Source organism: Hesperophylax consimilis, chromosome 18 (genome assembly GCF_061612785.1).
Source record: "Hesperophylax consimilis isolate HC1 chromosome 18, BYU_Hcon_1.0, whole genome shotgun sequence".
Classification (NCBI taxonomy): Eukaryota; Metazoa; Arthropoda; class Insecta; order Trichoptera; family Limnephilidae; genus Hesperophylax; species Hesperophylax consimilis.
This window is the reverse complement of record NC_142853.1, coordinates 13,947,972-13,967,995: the sequence shown is the minus strand read 5'-3', so window position 1 is coordinate 13,967,995 and position 20,024 is coordinate 13,947,972. Positions and strand designations below refer to the sequence as shown.

Below are 20,024 nucleotides of genomic sequence, written 5' to 3'. Positions count from 1 at the left end.
TACATTTAACTGGAAAAATAATACAAGATTTTCCACAGATTTCAATTTTAATGTAACAACTGCGTTAACTTTTTAAATTATTTTTTAATGAGAAACCCCAAAAGAATCCCAACTGTTCCCAACCGTCTGGAGCCAGTGAGACTATGGCATCCCCATTTGGGGTATGCTGTGAAGCTGAAGGTACTGGGGAGGGTAAGGAGATGGGGAGGAGGAAGGTGTGAAAGTACCTGGCTATTCAGATCTGGTCACCAAACACGGCCAAAATCATTTCAAGCAACGTTTCATTTCTGAATGGTGGTCTCTCACTAGGGCGCTATTATCTCCCGAGCTAGGTAGATAGGTCGGTAAAACTATGCAAGTGTGCAGTGTCTGTTGGCCTTTTTACTCAGCACTGTGGGCGTCGAACTCGATAAAATTATTTTCAAAAAAATATTTGTATATTGATACATATTAAAGATAAAGTTACCTACTGAACCGAGGGTCCTCACAAAAAAACGAGGAGAATTATTTTTGGTGTAAAATATGAGCTATCAAAACAAAGAAATATAGACAAATGTGATGTACTAGTTAATGCCAAAGATCTTGTTCTAGTTGTATTCTACATTATTCAGATTAATTAATCGGAATCAATTACTTAAAAGCAGGTCTCCACGGTAATTAATAAAAACACAACCATAGCAACGATGTGGAATAAGACCCACCACCTGTTGATAAAAAAGCAATAGCTGTACGTCTAGGCGACCGGGCGGACAAGAAGTCAAAACAACGATTAAGAAAGGCACACGGTATCCATGCGAGTACATCAATTAGTTCCGCAAATATTGACCTAAATCCAATTTTCAAAATTCTTTCGCGAGGAATGTTTAAGCAAGTCCGTTATATTAAGAGCATACGCCAATGTGCATACGTATGGAATATGTATAAGCAATTTGGCACTGGCAGAGGCGTAGCATTCACGTGTGAAACAAGGAAGACGAACACGGGCGTTCGTATCAAGGGGCGGCAAGGTAAATACATGATTTTATATCGTGGTACCGTGGTATCGTGGTACGATTATGAATGGATGTGAATGAGGCATGTGCCAAGACCGAGTTGTTTGGCGGTACGTACTCTATGCCCACCCCTGCGGAGAAATGGTTAAATGGCGTGATGGTTAGTTAGTTAGTTCGAAATACGAAAAAAACTTATGCTAATATTAAAACCTTCTCCTTGAAAAATGAAGAATCGCTTCATAAAATTGCCACCTCTTCCTAACATCAGTGCATTGGCCTATATGAAGTTTGCATAGTTTGGCTAAACATTAAAAACTCGTGATACCTGTCCATTCATCCATATTATTCATGCAATCAAGAATATTTCAGCATGTTGTTGTTGCGCCGACAATCTATTAAGTGACACCGTGTCAAACACATTATTTTTTGTTTGAATAAATTGTATTCACAATTGCGACATCTTGCAGCAATTTCTTTTGTATATCCCATGTATACTAATAAAATTTTCCTTTTATTCTAAAAAAATAACCGGCAATCTGTCACACTGTGAAAGACATATAATTCGAGGCAGTTTTAAAAGTACAGAACGGAACCGGTGGCATTTTTACTTATTTTCTATCGTAATGAACAATAATCTTCTGAAATGATCGATATCAAATGAAACGTCCAAATAATATCTACGATGGGTGTGACTTGCGCATGCATTCTATGTATATAAAATGCATGAAATATTCGACAACAGATAAAATACGGTCTAAATAAAATGAGGTCTACATAGACGGCGGTCTGTGGCAGGACAACGTCTGTCCGAACCCACTAGTATATTTATAAAATTGAAAGAGATACGTTAATTATTCCATAACTATTTAAAAAAATACTATTTATAAATTTGATTAAATTGTACCATATTTTGAAATATTGGTAACATGCACGACTTCAATACCATCATATTTGTAGAGTACCTCGAACTAAGTTCAGCGTTTTTTTCGCACACAGGCGGCGACACCCCTCGCAGTGGCTCTGGGCACCGGCATAAACGTAGGAAGTAACTTGTAACCTGTAACTACAGGTATAAACTAGGTACTATGTGCTTGCAAGATTAAAGTCGGGCACCCAAAATGTCTGGCGGATTTATGCATCGGACGAGACAAGGAATGTATCCAGTTTGGTAGAAGATCCATAATAAACCTGACCGGCCGGTAATTGGTGGAAAGGGAATGGTCGCTTTTGAGACCCACATTTATCTATATAAATAAAAATGGTCGTTTGTTCAAAATCTTGTATCTCCGTTTTTCACCGATTGCTTTGAAATGTTGATACAACTTTGCACTCGAATACGCGTGTATTATTATATATGTATAGTATATAGATGTCACCTGTGAGAGGTAAAAACAAGCTTAAAAAAAGCATAATCTGTTGCTGATGTAACCTAAGCTATACCCTTTGTACTCTTTTTGTGTAGTAAATATTTTTTTGAATTTTTAAATATAGAATTTTTGATAATTCAAGGGATAAGAACATGTTGATAGAAAACGTTACTCATAATCACACGCATGCGTACTGCGTATACCGGCCGTAATACCGCAGTATTAGTGGCTGACAGATTTTTAAATGGCCCGACCCCCAGGATTAGGGACGTATTACTATCGAATTAAGATGGAGTAACAATCTGGTTGATTTGATAAATATCTATCGGCAGCGTAATGAAAATGTAAAAATACCCTTTGGCAGCACTATCAGAGGAATATTTTAAATCGAAACATCGATTTTCCAAAGCAAATACGGAACGAATAATCAAATTGGCAAAATTAAGAAGTAATTCAAAGCATTCCTGGCCAATGACATCGTAAATGTCATCTTAAGAAACGTGAAGTTAGCAACTGAACGCGAAATGCGAAAATGACTGTGTTTTTGAGGATTGGAACAAAGCGGTGCCAATCTACAATAATCTTGGATGAATATTATTGAGTTTATATACGGAGCAGTATACGGCTCTCTTCGCCGTATATACAGCGGCGTATTAGGGAATCTATATAAGTAAGACAGATTGTGTTTTCTCTTCTGAAAGGTAATTTAAAATGCATTCTGTACGAATTGCGGACTCCTTTGCAAATAATTCTATACAAATTATTGAACACATACCCCGAGGTGTAGGTAAAGAGTTTGCACTGTAATCGTGGAAGGCGGTGTTGATGTGTCTTTACTTTGCAATAATAATACTTGAGTTTTTTTGTAGCATACATTTTTGAAAAATGTTGCCTCAAGGGGACTACACAAAACATATACCATTTATTTTGTGATTTATTTCAAAATGTTGTCATGTCAATGCATGTTTCAAAACTCCATAACTTTTAAAAGAGATGACAAACTATCTGAAATAACTTTTATTTACATATAAATTCCAGATGGCGAAAACTGTGCATATTTCATGACGCCAGAGCTCACTGTTAGAGAGAAACGCATGGCGGGAGCTTCAAAATATTTGATAAACTTACGTGATTTTGTGTAAAGGAGGGCGGTTAGAACGACTTCCATCTGCACAGACGTAATGTAGTCTGCAGAGTTAGTTCTACAGGTTTTTAATGAAGCTCCTTGGAGCCCTGAGGAAAAACAACCCCTCAAGGCCTATGTCATCTTTTGGAGGGTATTTTTGAGGAAAGGAAGGATAGGAAGTTCTGGGAAGGAAAAAAGTATGAAGAATGGTTAGTGCATATAATCCGGGCCTCTTCAAGACCCGCATTAGTAAATCTGTTCCGTTCGCCCCTAACACGCCTCACAACGCCCATAGTGACGTTGTGAGGCGACATAGTTATCCTGTCTTTACAATTTACAGACAGAGGCAAGTAACAAGTAATTTCTACAAGCTTTATTGAACATTACGCTTTACTAAACCATTATTTACAATTTTTTCTCTATAGCGTCATTATTCTACTTGCATTCTTCGCCTGTGATCGTAATACTTTCTTTTAAATTATTTTCTTCTGCACAAAGCATTATTATTTTGCAAACTAGCTTTGCCGTATATTGTACGGGAACAAGTGCGGTAACGGAAATAAATTACGGCGTCCATCAGAAATAAATCGAAGCGAGATTTACGATGTGTATAATGTAGTAAAGATTTCTAATTATTAAATTGAAAGTGTTTAAATAAAGATCTGTCATGTGTCAAAGAGTAAATTACTTTAAAAAACTGTATTAACCCCTAGACTAATTGTGGGAGACATTTCTCCTAGCCTGAAAAGTCATGCTATCTCGTTGTGCACAACTGTGATTTACATTTTTGATACATGATTTAAGCTGTGTTAGAAAGAGAGAGCACCACGATTTGCATTATCATTTAAAAGTTTACAAGAGACGCTCTTAAAAAATTTAATAATTCTATGAAACAAAAATATTTTTCAAAGTTTCTTATATTTATAAATATGTATTTTCAGAAAAAAAGTCACAGTTACTTTTATGATACTTTTATATAATTACATATATTTTTTGGTGTCATGTAAAGTGATAATTACAGTTTACACGATAAAAATATCGGCAAGCGACTTGAAAAACTCTAACTATATTTGCGTTCAAAATTTTAATATGTCTAATAACTATATGTCGTATTGTAATACTAAAATCTGAAAATCTTCTATCTGCTTTCTAAAATAGTTCTTTTTAAAATACGTTCTATAACAGCGAATTTATCTAGAATCGCATGTAATGCGAAAACATTTCTCGCGAAATCCGCATTTTGACAGTTCGCTTAGGCGATGCCATACGTAGTAATGCAAAATCATGTGTTTTTGGTTTGAAAATTTGGTCGCCTAGAAATGTTTCAGATGCTTTAATTAAACACTGCGAGTAGAACACATTTTGACCTTTGAAATAATCGAGTACTTTTTAGATAAGTCTTTTTATAAGCCCAAAAAAAAATAATGCATAAGGCCTCTGAAAACTGCTTTAAAGTTCAAAATCTCCTACTTACAAACCCATTTTCGGTTATGATTTTATTGTATAGTGTGCAGAGATGTACTTTATTTCAAATAAATCCATTTTAAATGGATATGCAAAATGCAAAATGCAAAATGGGTATTTTCCATTTTGCATTTTAAATGCTTTTCTCAATGCATTTCCATTTTAAATGCTTTTTTGCAACATTCTTCCTACTATCTCCACTCATCTTTTTTTCATAAGCCCCAAATATCAGTCGGTCCTCAACCTCGCTATGAGAGATAATTTACATCTGTCAAGTTGCTCCCTAATAGGAGCCCTTGCAATTGAGTGATACCATTACAAAAAATACTGATTCAAATACTGAACATGGGGCCATGACGCTGTAATATTAAATATTAGATAGCAGTTTCTATGTTTTTACGTTGGCAACATTTGTCCCGCGCAAATTTTTTGTGTTTCATAATTCGTAGTCGTGGCATTTTTTGATTTACCATCATGTAATATGTTTGTTCTACATTGATGTCCATTATTAAATGACAAAACTGTTTCAAAATTCTCTAATTATTTTGATTGTTTGACCTGAGAAACCATTTTGCATTTTCAATGCATTTTGAAAATAGGTATTTTGCATTTTGCATTTGCAATGCTTTTCTAAAAACCATTTTGCATTTTGCATTTTCAAATGGAAAAATTTTGACCCATTTCCATTTTGCATTTCAAATGGTTTTGGGTACCCATTTTGCACATCTCTGATAGTGTGGCAAATTAAGTTATTTATAAAATGATCGGAAAAAAATGAAATATTTATGCCTGAACATCCACAAAATAAAATAAAAGGCACTTTTTGGCCATGTTTTTTTCTTACATAAATCAAAACAGGGGGATAGTGTTAAGCGGGAATTTAAACCTTATCGCCATCTACATAAGGGGTGTTATTGATAATGGCTCGATTTAAAATATTACACGACGTAGTGCATCGCCTTAAGAGAAATAAACTAAAAAATATAGAGACCTTAGGGGTTGAGCATTTAAAAACATGTATTAATTACTGTGAGCTGTTTTGATGACTCCCGGGAATAAGGTGTTACGGTAATTTGAAATTAAATAGTCGCCTCTAGTGGGAGACCACCATACAAAAACGAAAGGTTGCTTGAAATCTTGGATTGAAGGTGTTATTTTATTTATTTACCGCTTACGGCGCTCACTCGCGTCCAACACCGTTGGAGGTTTGGGCGACACTGAAAATGTTTGAAAACTATTTTTAGTGACCAGGAATGAACAGCTGTATGCTTCCTTTCTTTCCCACACCCCTTCTCTTCAAAGTTCCCTCAGCCCCACAACGTAGGTACTCCAAATTTGCTTCATAATTATTACAACAATAATCACCCGGTTCTAGGTAGATTAGATTTTTTTGCAGTAATTACAACAAAACATATATTCACTTTCACACCATACATTGAATATAACTCAGTAGTTTGGTCTCCATGTTACAAAATTCACGTTAACAACATTGAGCGAATACAAAAAAATTTCTACGTTTTATAAATTTTAAACAAAATATCCCTGTCGAAGACTTAAAATACAATTTCTTTTTAAAACGTTCTTATTCAAAATACTTAACTCTAAATTCGACTGTTGTGAACTCCTGCAACTTATAAACATACATAAACCCACAGTAACAATACGACCAAATACAATATTCTACAGCAGCACACATAAGCGTAACTACAATGCCCACTCTCCGATACAACGACTCCACACCATGGGAAATCATTACTTGGGTGATGTTGACATATTCAATACCAACTTGGCAAGTTTTTTGGATCATTTAAAACATTTATTTCAACAATACTCCTCCTAAACACATCATGTAAACCTACAAATAGCTGTAATTTTCTGTTTTTGTTTCTTGTGTTTGTATGACTTGTTGCATAGCTTTTATCAAATGTAATTTTATTCTTATTTTTTATGTTTCAAAGTATCTGTCAAATTACAATTGTACTACCAACCATGTAAAAGCCCTCTGGGCGTTAAATAAATAAATAAAATAAAAACTCAAAACCGAAAAAAAAGAGAACTCAGTAAGTTCGCCTATGTTAATTTAGCGAATACCGCACCAGAATTCCAACTGATTCTAACTGATTCCAAATTCTGGAGTCTGTGAGACTGTGGCATATTGACATCACTGATATATTATGTTGTAAGGTTAAAGGTAGTGAGGAAAAGAAGGCGGAGAAATACCTGCCTATTCAGATCTGGTCACAAAACCAGCTAAAGCCATTATCAAGCAACATATCACAAAATTTTAAAAATGTTTTCCTAAAAATAATTTGTTAAGTACCTATTTTCATAAATAATTAATGATAACTGCTTCGCCTTCTGACAATTTAATATGTATGATGTAAGTGGAAGGAAGTTACATATAGTCCGTATCAGATTTGCACTGTTAATACATAGTATTTAAATGAAAATACAGTATCGGCAATTTTTGAAATCGTTCAAGCACGAATCTGAATTAATTTATTATCTTCTCTTGCCAGAATTGAGTAGAAAACCATAATTCGTATAATTATATTTATTACTGTAAACACTGGTAAAAAAACATATTTTCTGTCTTAAATATTTAATATTTGTTCAGAACTTTCTTTCACACTTGTAAATAAATACGTGTTCACAGAATTAAAAAAATATTCCATAACATAACAGAAAATATATCCAAAACATTTTGGGTATATTTACGAATAAGCTGGTTTTAAAAGTGCGTATTCTCTTATTCTTAATATAATGATTTCCATACTGTACCCAAAAAAATACCCCAATTAAATGGTTGATAAAATGTTTTTAACTTCTGTCGTTTCTTCAGGGACGTCCGTTTATGATGTCCGGTGCCAAAGTTAATATTACATTTTCAAACAAAAACTTTCATGCTGTCAAATTATAAAATAATATAACACATTTGTATTAGATACTAGCATTCTCAGATACTTTTAAATTAATCAAAACAATAGGTTTTATTACAAAAATGAGAAATTGCAAATTGTTTTTATAATCCAAAAGATCCGCATCGATTTGTTTACTATAAAAAATTGACGTGTATCATGAATATTCACGGGAGTATTGCAAACCTTAACCATTACGTTAATTTTAATGGTGTCTAATTAAATATCTCATGCTTTTCAAAGCTCGTCAAAGTCTTTTCTAAGAATAATGCTCACATTACCTTGACAGTGTAATTGACGATTTAACAGTACAAATTGTGACAGAACTCATTACATTAATGTATTGTAATCGAGTTTAATTTAAACAGTGCTAATGATAATCATTTCTTTCCATTATTTTACAGGCGTTTAAAATGTTTATGGTCGCTGCATGTGTGTTAGGTTTATCGTTGTTGCAAGTGATAATTAAATAATTTATTAATGAACTTCTTAAAAATAAAAGTGAAACGTAACAGTTTCGACATTTTTACTTTCTCCTTGTTAATGCGACTGATTGAGATTTTAATTTTATATTAATTATTGCTAGATGTAAAATAAATTAGTAAATGACGATTGCAAGTTTTACTTAAGAATACAATAATGTACTCGTATAAAGAAATTACTGATTAGTTCCATGTTGTATCCCGTATTCCAATATGCAACACATATTTCGCCCCCATCTTGAATATGCTTGTGTTATCTGGTCTCCTTTTTATGTTGTCCACATTCGACGCATTGAATCTGTTCAACATCGGTTCTTAAGAGGGATTGCTAGGAGGCTAGGATTAGAAAAAGGCAAATACTCATATGATGAAATTGAACTAACTCTAAACCTCTCTCCTTTGGAAGTCCGTCGGGAAAGAAATGACCTCATTTGCTTCTTCAAAATTATGAATGGTATTATTGATTCACCTACTCTACTGCAACTCATTCCTTTTAATATCCCCTCGCACAGACTCAGAAATAATGATCTGCTCTTCCTCAACCAACATTCGACAAATTATGGATATTATTCACCATTGTCCAGAATGTTGTGTAGACTGGTCAAATCAAGTCAAAACCTTAACTTTTTTGGGATAAGTCTGAATGATTTTTGCCAGTCGCTAAACAAGTGACGGAATATTATAAGTGTCCTGTGGTCCTGACCCACGGCGTAGTCTTGACTTGATTCGACTTGTCACTTTATTTTCTTATATTATATCTACCATATATGTCTTTGCTTTCATGTACCTTTGTCTACTCCTGTATTTTTTATTTTACTATATTCGTGTTATTATTTTGTAATTTGGACGATGTCCGTTAATAAATAAATAAATAGTTCTGTAGAAATGTAATAATATATTAAGTCCAGAATACTTTTTCAATTCAATTTTCTTTTCCGCAGTGGTATAATATTATTGATGCCATCTTACATTTTTTTGCACATTTCCCATTTTTTTTAATTGAATAACATGTTTCACAAAAGAGACACCGTATACAAGAAATTATTTTATTTACTAGAGAGCCATTCAAACATGAGATTGATCATGATATTTGTTGTGATTGTGTTAGGTGACCTGCTCTAGTTTAGTAAATATCAAAAAAATAACGGCTAGCTAGATAAGATCTTTCCAAACGAATAAAAAAAGCTGGAACAAGACAAAAGTTGTTGGAATCAATATTTTCATGAAATGAAATCTAGTAAGATATTTTTGAATTCACTTGACGACCGTGACCTTACTATACTTAAGATATGAGGATAAAAAAATACGCTATAAAAAATACACTATAAAATTCCACGAAACACAAGACAAAATTTATCATTCTTTTGTAATACATACACAACAAACTATCAGACACACTCACTAATCAATAGGATGCATGATCTAGGAAACAAGTTTGGGGGTACTATTGATATATTTAATGAAACCACGTTTAATGAAGCGTAATCTATACCAGCACTTTGTTCAATCTTACAAATTAACGTAACGTTTATTTTTTTGAATAACTTACTGAGTAAAACCTCCAATTGTAATATTTAATTATTGAAGACAATATTATCGATTCCTAAACGAATGTCTGAAACTCAAAAATCAGAAAAAGATACGGTCACATCTAGGAAAAAATGTGCGGTGAGAAAAATGAAGACAATGTTGGTAGTTCTTATTTGAAGTATGATTCAGTTAAATATGACCGAACGAGATAGGGTCCCATTAGCTCAGTTGGTAGAGCGGTGCCCCGGCAAGGCAAGGGTCCTGGGTTCGACTCCTAGATGTGACCGTACCTTTTTCTAATTTTTCTGTTTCAGATTTTCGTTTAGGAATTTCTAAAATTGTCTTCAATAATTAAATATAGTTACGTTGTTAATATAGTCTTGTACGTTGTATTGTTCTAGTTCCTTTTTTATTTTGTTACTGTTACGTTTTAGTAATATTGTTGCATATTTAGTTTAAAAAATATTTCAGCATTTTCTCAATATACTTATATGTATACATAGATCTATTTTGTACCTACTTATAATAAATTAAATCTACATACTGTTATTTTTCCCATATAATACAGATATTTTCCTATGTTTACTACATCATGTATCACTTTTATGTAAAAGCCTTTTTAGGATATATTTAAAGAAATAAATAATTATAATAGGTAAAATACAATATGCGTTACTTTTTACATAAAAGTATAAGTAATTATTTTTTATGTTTTTAAATACGTACACATACAAAATAACATACTTCCGAATATGATTCGTGTACACGAATCAAGCAATCTCCTAAAAAGCGTGCCAACACGTAATAATAACATTAAAAAAGTAATCCGTTTAAAAAGTTTAAGCGTTTATTGCATTTCTCGCACGAACTCGAGCCGACCCGTGCTCCAATGCGGCAATCGGTTGAACTGGCGAGATAATGATGCACGTTTAAAATGCCGGTGCTCGTAGAAAGTAAACCGAAGCCCACATATTTGGACTGTTAAATAAATGAAAATTCTCAACGTGAACTGTTATTGTTTTTCGAAAAATTATTTCACTGAGGAAGCTGCGCACACGCGTGCCTTTCATGTCAACCGCAGCGGTTCGCTTGGCATCGAGGTGGACGCCACTGCTTGTCTATGACCTAGTGTTTTATGGGAGTCTTGTTTTTGGTAGGTAGATGATAAAGACTTTCAATTTCTCTGGGATAGATACATAATTTATGGAGTAAAAAACGCATTTTAATATGATTTGTGTACCTACCTGCCATATATTTATTTTATTTTGACTAAATCGAGCATTTTGAGTCTCGAATGCTTCCAACCGTCTAGAGCAGTGGTTCTTAACCTTGTTGGAGGTACTGACCCACACCAGTTTCATATGCGCATTCACCGAACCCTTCTTAATTGGTAAACTAAAATATGACTTTTTCAAATTCAAAACACAGGTATATATTACAGGCGCACAAAATGAACAAAGCAATGAAAGAACAAAACCATTAAGAACATAGAATAAATCGATTAAAACATGATTTTTGCACAGAAACAAAAACATAATAATGAATATTTACTGCAAATTAGTGTGACTTTCAAGAAAGTTTGCGAAGTTATCGTTCTCTGTCCGTCTTTTCCGTAACGGTAGCTTTTTAAAAATCCTTCAGGTTTTCTTCCGCTTCGATGATGTTGACTCCACCGAGATGATTGAGAGCTGCGAACATATCATATGAGTCGGATGTGTGTCTTGACCTCCGCCGAACCCGCGAGACTGACTCACCGAACCCCTGGGGTTCGATTGAACCCAGGTTAAGAACCACTGGTCTAGAGCCAGTGAGACTAAGGCATCTCCAATTGGAGTATGTTGTGAGGCCGAAGGTAGTGGGGAAGGGAAGGAGACAGTGAAGGGGAAGGTGAAGAAGTACCTGGATATTCAGATTTGGTCACCAAACCAAAGCCATTTCAAGCAACGTTTCAATTCTGAATGGTGGTTTTACACCAGGGCGATACTAAGAGTATATTCTACTCAGCGTGTCACAAATATACTATTTATTATTTTAAATAAGCAAATTGTAAAAAAAACACAAATAAATTTATTTATTTGCGCACCTCGGGATTTGAATCCGTGACCTTGCTAGTCGCGAGCCTCACGACCAAGGAGGCCATCTCTTTCTCGGCCTCCTTCTCCTCCCCACTGCCTAAGCCTTTCAACATACTCAGATTGAGGATGTCATCAATAACTCTGGACAACTGGGACTCTTTCCAATTTCCTAAAGAACCTTCCTGTTGACAATGGTTTTCAATGATTTAATTTTTTTTATTTTTTATTTTTTGTTGCTTGTTGTTTTTTTTTCTTTTGTCTTTTAAAGAAGTTCTGGAATTTAGGAAGTTTCGTGAAGATATTATTTGAGGCTATGCACTACATCGTGTAATATTTTAAATCGAGCTGCTATCAATAACAACCCTTACGTAGATGGCGATAAGGTTTAAATTCCCACTTAACACCATCCGCCTGTTTTGATTTATGCATGAAAAAAACATGGCCAAAAACTCCCTTTTATTTTATTTTGTGGATGTCCATGCAAATTTTTTTTTTTTCGTTCATTTTATAAATAACTTCATTTTCCATATTATACAATAAAATCATAACCGAAAGTGGGTTTGTAAGTAGGAGATTTTGAACTTTAAAACAGTTTTCATAGGACTTATACATTATTTTTTTCTGTGCTTATAAAAAGACTTATCTAAAAAATACTAGATTATTTCAAAGGCCAAGATGTATTCTACTCGCAATATTTAATTAAAGCATCTGAAACATTTCAAGGCGACCAAATGTTCAAACCAAAAACACAAGATTTTGCATTACTACATCGCCTTAAGGTTTTTGATCGTGATTATTTTAGTATTTCTGGAAATACTAGTAGGTATTAATAACACTATACATGACGTACATAACAGTGAAAGTAAGAAATAAGAATGAAAGCATTCGTAAACAAAATATATTATACTCTTACGTTCATTCACTTTACGAGTCATTTTTCTAACAAGTACACATCTATAGCAGTGTTTCTCAAAGTATTCGATAACGCCCCCTGGTGGGCGCTGGAGGCTTTCAGGGGGGGGGGTGCAGTAGAAGGCCCAAAGAAAATTAGGGGGCGTTGAGGAAATGTAGAAGAGAGACGGCAGACAAATTCTGTCTTTAAAAATCCGACAAAATCTAACTGAATTAAATGACAATAGTTTATAACAATGATATATTGCATGAACTTAGATGTATTTGTGTGAACGTGGATTTAGTGCTGTAGCAACGTTGCTAAATAAAAATAGAAATCGACTGCAAGTTACCGAACGCGGTGACTTGACTGGCCTGATATTGACAAACTCGTAGAATTGCTTCAGAAATCAATTTTGTGAGCTTTAAAAGGCAACTTATTTCGATTCTATCGGCTAATAATTAACTTTTATAGCTTTAATAATTTTATTACATCTTCTCCCATTCGAAACCTTTCAAGTAAATTATATCCATCTTTGTTTGTTTTTTATTTGCTCTACTATACACTTATAATTGTAAGCATATACCTACTAACTACTTTTTATACATAACACTATGTTCCATCTCAGATCTTATTATTTCTTATTCATGTCGATATTGCTAAATTCTATTAGTTTTTGCTTTTTACAGGTGCAACTTTTATTTTGTTATTTTTTTTTTAAATCTCTGTTATAATGTTCTTTACCTCACGAGTAAGTTACACTCTAATTTATATTGGTTTATCGATTTGTTAAACACACAATTAATACTGGGTTTAAACACACCCACTTACTTACTTTTTATGTTGAACTTTCTTTTACTTACTATTTCATGCTTGGGTATATTTTATATTGAATCCATCTTATTAGTGTTTTGCTAATTTGCACAAAATTTTATTATATGTGTTGCTTTCTTACAATTAACTCCATTTATCTTCTTATGTTCAATTATTGTAATCAATGTAAATGTATATTTTCATGTAAAAGCCCATTAGGGCGTAAATAAAAAAAAAAAATAAAAAAAAAATAAATGTAATTAGTGCGAAAGATCTTAGTGGGCAACTGCAGTTCTTTTTATTTTGGTATATCTGCCGTACCGTGGAGATAGGTAGTGGTGCCCTTGCATCTCGTAGGTACCTACTCCTTATTTTCAGGTCCGGAAAGAAGATATTTTAAACGGTAACTGCATTCACAGCTTGCTTTGATTCTACCGATACTTTCTCTGTCCGATGCAGATTAATTTAATAAACAAGGTACAAGAGCGAATACTTGTGGAATGCGAAGATGAGACAGTTTCGCAATGAGGAAAGTAGCTACGTAGGTCTTGTACTTACCAAAGAAAATAAAAATTCTTGAATTCCGAGTAAGGACTTGAGACAAGGCCGAGACGAGATCTATAGTAAATCGTCTCTAATTTTTATTAACAGTAGGTTTTCTGGATTTTTTGATATTGGCTTCCGGAAACAGCCGAATCAATCTGTAATTAGCCGAATGAATGGGTTGACACCAATCGCACTGATTATATGAAAAACTTAATTCTCTGGTCTTATAACTTAAATATTTTGCTTAAATAATGTACATAATACACATAGATATTTATTTGAGTTCAAAGACTAGTTTCAGACACATAATTATAAAATAAATGGGTTAAGTATTAAATACTAAGGGCCTTACTAATAAACTTGTTTAAATTTTTACATAACTGATAAACAACCGTTTATCTTATGTTTATCTTCCATAAATGGCTATTTATTAGTTGTGCAAAATTTTAAACATATTTATAAGTAAGGGGGTAACAGTCTTACTAAATAGATACTGATCACACAAATATGGGAAAAGATGTTAAGATATTTCGAATTGTTGTAGAAATAAAGATTATGGCTTCTAAACGTATTCTAAATTTTACTCAACTGATAAACAATCATTTTTGCAGGCCTCCACGGTCGAGGGGTAAGGTCACGGGTTAAAATCCCGGCGTGCGCAAGTAAATTTTATTTTATTGATTTGTGTTATTTCACATTTAAAATAAAGTAAAGTATATTTGCGGCACGTTCCAGAGTGGAAGATACTATCAGTATCGTCCTGGTGTAAGACGACCATTCAAAATCGAAATGTTGCTTGAAATGGCTTTAGCTATGTTTAGTGATCAGATCTAAATAGCCAGGTACTTCGCCACCATCCTTTTCCCCAACTACTTCCCCTCCCCACTGGTTCCATGATAACTCTTCAAAATGACAAAAAATAGGTTAAATTTTTACATACGTAAACTATTTCACCTAGTTTACGTTTCATCACTTTTCTAAAACTAGGTAAAAAATTTACATTCGTAACCTATTTAACCTAGTATTCGTTTCATTACTTTATAACACTTTTTATAGGTGTATTGAATTGTCATTTTGATGAGTTATCCGGTCACCTAAAAAGGTTCCATTATAACTCTTCAAAATGACAATTCAATATATATAATAGCGTTTCACGGCAAAAAATCAAATAATTACATAGCAAAATTTCAAACACGAATTCAAGTAATGTTTGAACTCTTGGCTGGCTAAGAATTGTTATGAGATCATCGCTTTAATTTTTCAATGCAGTTTCTTTTTCTTCATCATTTCAGAATGAAATGATTATTAAAATTCTGAATGAATCAACCACCGGTGTTGTAAAAGTAGTTGCTTACAACTCCATTAAAAACCGCTCAACAAGGGACTATCTTGTTTTTCTTAAGTCGTAGTTCCAAAACTGACAACCTTATCTTTATGAACTTCAAACATAGTTACAGGCAGTATGATCTTTATGGATTGGAATTCATTAAACGGGAAATGGCTTTTCGACCGGAAACGTAAAAAAGTCTTGACGATGACGCAATGTCCGTTGAACCTTTTTTTCCCTCTCCTCCCGGCTACTATTTCGGAGATTCGCGACATGTTCTGTAAGTTTTTGTGAGATTCGTTAATGAGTGAATTTTCCTTTTACGAATGTCGATATGCGGTTGTAGCAATTTTGATACATTAAACAATTTCATTCATCGAAAGTTGACAAGATAGGAATAATAATTGTACAGGGTTTTCCAATAAGAGGTGTTATTTTGAATAGCCTACTATTTCGGTAGATATTACTTTTGAAGCTGTAATTTTTTAACATTTGACAAGTAAAAACTACGCCATTAATAAAAATGGAACGATACATGCTTCAACAACGCATTGAAATTATTAAAATTCACTTGAGTGAATCAAATGCAAATCATCTTGAGTGATGAGGCCCATTTCCACCTCGGTGGCTTCGTCAAAAAGCAAAATTGTCGCATCTGGGGCTCGGAAAACCAAAGAGTTATTGTTGAAAAGCCTCTCTATCCTCAACGTGTTACTGTTTGGTGCAGTTTATGATCCGGCGGAGTCATTGGACCTTACTTTTTCGAAAACGGTGAATGGATTGCGCTATCGAGAGATGATTATTGATTTTTTATGGCCGGAATTGGATGGTATTGATCTGGACAACGTTTACTTTCAAGGCACTACGTGCCACACAAGCAACGAAACCATTGATCTTTTACGATTGAATATCAAAATAACACCTCTTATTGGAAAACCCTGTATTATACTGAGATTTTAAAGTTCCTGTATAGTTACAAGTGGCCAGCGACAAGATATTCAATCTGCTGTATTGTAACGCAACTATTGCGCTGTAATGATATAAGTTATAGGAGGTACATTTGTATTAGGGCGGCAAAAATGCAATGTAAGATATTGAAAAAAAAATTATAATGACAGTAGTTTTATTGAATACTTCTGGAAGAAATCCATAAAGGTAATGTGAGCACTAGCATGAAGAATAGCTTGATCAAACCTCTTTATGAGCAAACTTACTGATATAAAATACTGTTAATTTATTACAAATATGGACAAATTATACGTTTTCCTGTTAAAAACGGGAATGCAGAACTTTAAGGAATTAATTGACAGAGAACCTAACAAAGTTTTAGTTAAAAACGAATGTTTTATGAGGACGGCGGAACACGTGTTAATACAAATGTTGATATTGACATAAATTCTTTTTCCTGTTAAAAACGGGACTGCAGGCATTTAACGAATGAATTGACAGAGTTCCAACAATGTATCAGTTAAACGCGATTTTTTTAAAAGGACTGCGGAACACGTGTTCAAATATTGCTATTGATATTTACATACTGATATTTTCGCATTTCGTCATTCTATTTATTAGGAAAATAACACGTGTTTTCGATATATTCTGAATGACTAATATTTTTTCAGAAAATCGGCATGCTGTCACTTTTTAACTAGATCATTTTTCTACGTTCATTTAGATAACGGAGATGATACAATGCATAAATATGACTGCAATTAGAAGTATTTACATGTTGAAGAAGAGGAGTTTGAAAATGCATTTTGTTCGTTTGACATTGGGGTTATATGGCAGATGTTCAACTAAATTTTTTTACATGATAATATGTCTAAAGAGCGTGTAAATAAATTTGCTGCAATCATTCAGCCATTTTCAACCAAAGGCAGAGCTAACGAACTTATATAAATAATAATGACAATGACTTTCGCCTTTTAGGGCAAATACGGAAAGCCGAATATGTACTTAACGCCATCTGTGAAATTAGGGGCAAGCATCAGATAAAGTTTAATGAGCGGTCAGTAGCGACACCCGCCATCTCACAGAGCTCGAGACTGCGATTTCCTGTGACATCTCACATGAGATGCATATTAAATGATTATTTATCCGGCACATTATACTTCAATTAAAACTCTTATGCACCGTGAAGATATGCAATTGGTGATCTGAAGCATTTTAACAGCAGTTAATTACTGGACGAGATAAAATTCCAAGAAGGTCGCGTCGGTGGGTAGGTAAATACCTTAAAAGTAATAATTATTATAACCTAAATATAATAAAGTTAATCGAGTTGGTGACTATAAAATATGTTTTTAAATGGGACTCATAGTCTGGTTCAAGAGGAATTATGGCAAGAGAAGACTTTGAAAATGGGTACCTGACTATTATAATCTGATAAAGTTTTATAAGCTCTAATCAAAATTATGCACTTCAGTTTTAGGTTAAAATTTTTGCATGTATAGGTGCCGCCAAAGAAACCATCTATTAAATAACCGACACCTATGCCATAGGTCATACCATGTGGTTAACTATGTTCAGTGACTGAGCAGGAGTATCCAGGTTCATGGGGGTGATGTTTGTTTGGATCTTGCCGACGGATTCACCTGCTCACTGACTGCTTGAGAGAGACTGGTTAAGGACACCTTTTGACTTATCGTACAGGACTCTTTCTACCCAGTACTTTGCAGTGATAGAGATGGATTCGTACGTCCGTCACTCCTTTTCAATTGATTATAATCTTAATAATTGTTAAAAAACTAACTTACGCATAGCTGATTTTCGCTAAAGGTGAGAAAATAGTACGCAATCTATACCACCTGATATTTTAGAACAGAAATTAATACACGATTATCGTTGTCAAAAGTGAAAACCCAATTGGGCAGTATAACCTTACATGTACTTGAACCTACTTGAAACGTGTAAGTATTCATATAAAATTTGATGTGTTAATTAAGAGAAAATTCACTTTTTAAAATGCCCTGTTATTATAATTTAGTAGAAACATATTTTTAATTCCCAGTTTGAAACCTTTAAATAGCTAAATACACGATTACTCTAATCAAATCGCGAGCAATTTAAAATATAATGCAAGTATTTTGATCGATTATAGTTATCTACAGTAATTACTCTCCAATTTGAAGCTATTGATATGTAGGTACCTAAACAAGTACTAATTTCGCTTTCGATTTCATATACATCAGAACGATTATGGTATCGATTCAGTGAGAAACTGGTCACACTGTAAAATCGATGGTTACATGCGTTTTGGGCAATGAAAAATCTAATTGCAACGGTAATTTTATTCAAATGTATTCATTATATTGGGAGTTATGTACAAATTGATTTTTTGAACAGTTTTAAATTAAGTAAAAAATATTATTCGATACCCGCCTATACAGTTTAGTTACCTATGGTTAAGTTACCTGCCTATACGGTTAAGTTACCTGCCTACACGGTTAAGTTACTAAGTTACCTGCCTATACGGTTAAGTTACCCGCCTACACGGTTAAGTTACCTACGTTTTTTTACATACTAACCAGATGCACGTTTTACTCAAGATACTGTACAATTGTCTTGTCTTATTAAAATGATGATATCAATTAGATTTTGCATTGAACAAACATAGTTTCTTTGACGAATTTAAAGACAAAAGTTCGTTGACATCAGAGCTCTTTGCGCGATATTTTAAGTTCTGATACCAAAAATTAATAGGTGTAAGTATAAAATTCATATTCATCCTCCCAGAATCTAATTCCTTGTGAACTTTTAAACAGATTGTTAATTTTTTGTGTTGGCCCAGTGTTGTCAAGATTTTTTTTACACGTAACAGTAAAAAAATACCGAAATTTATTACAAAGTTTTCTTTACCCGCCTGTCCCGATCCCGAATCCCGATCAACTGCTTCGAGGGCAACTATGCTGACCATTACACCACTAACTATTTTAAGAATTGCGGAATAATAAATTCATTAAAATATGTGCAGAATATAATTAAAAAAAAGTAATACAAAATGTTTTTTTACTATGATACATCTATTTTACAATGTCCTTTAAAACAAAAACATAAAAGCGTGTGTATTCGTGATTGCCATCAATAGTTGGTAGAGTGCATTGTCATCGACTACGAGCTCTTATCGGAAGTGGTTTAATTTCTGCTTCCAAGATTAATTTGTTCCCGAAAACAAAAGTGAAATTAAAATAGACGTATAAAATGAATTTTAGAATATTAAATCAATGTTTGTTACTGTTCGTGTGTACGATAAATGGACGCAGTCTGTTATACACCTCAAAAGTGTATAATATACTTTTATTTTTTTGTGTATATTGAATATTTATCAGAAATAATTTGATATCGCTTGACAATACCTGTCCATCTACTTATAACCGATTGGGCGGTCACTCGAGTTCCACGTGCCCATAAGTAGGCCAACACCAAGTGAAGAGCGCTCGGGGTCGCTGGCCGCTGGGTTGGGCATGCCGCGGCCGCTTCGTTCTCCCCCCGGCAT

At 33.7% G+C, this 20,024-nt stretch overlaps 1 protein-coding gene across 1 annotated transcript in view; it reads right to left on the bottom strand.

The window, feature by feature from the left end:
* Nucleotides 1-20,024, bottom strand: part of LOC149415401 (uncharacterized) — a 38,519-nt gene extending 18,495 nt beyond the window's left edge. Inside the window, exon 1 of the mRNA XM_089642211.1 lies at nucleotides 19,904-20,024. Within this exon, the coding sequence (XP_089498337.1) occupies nucleotides 19,904-20,024 (121 nt within the window). The remainder of the gene's footprint in view (nucleotides 1-19,903) is intronic.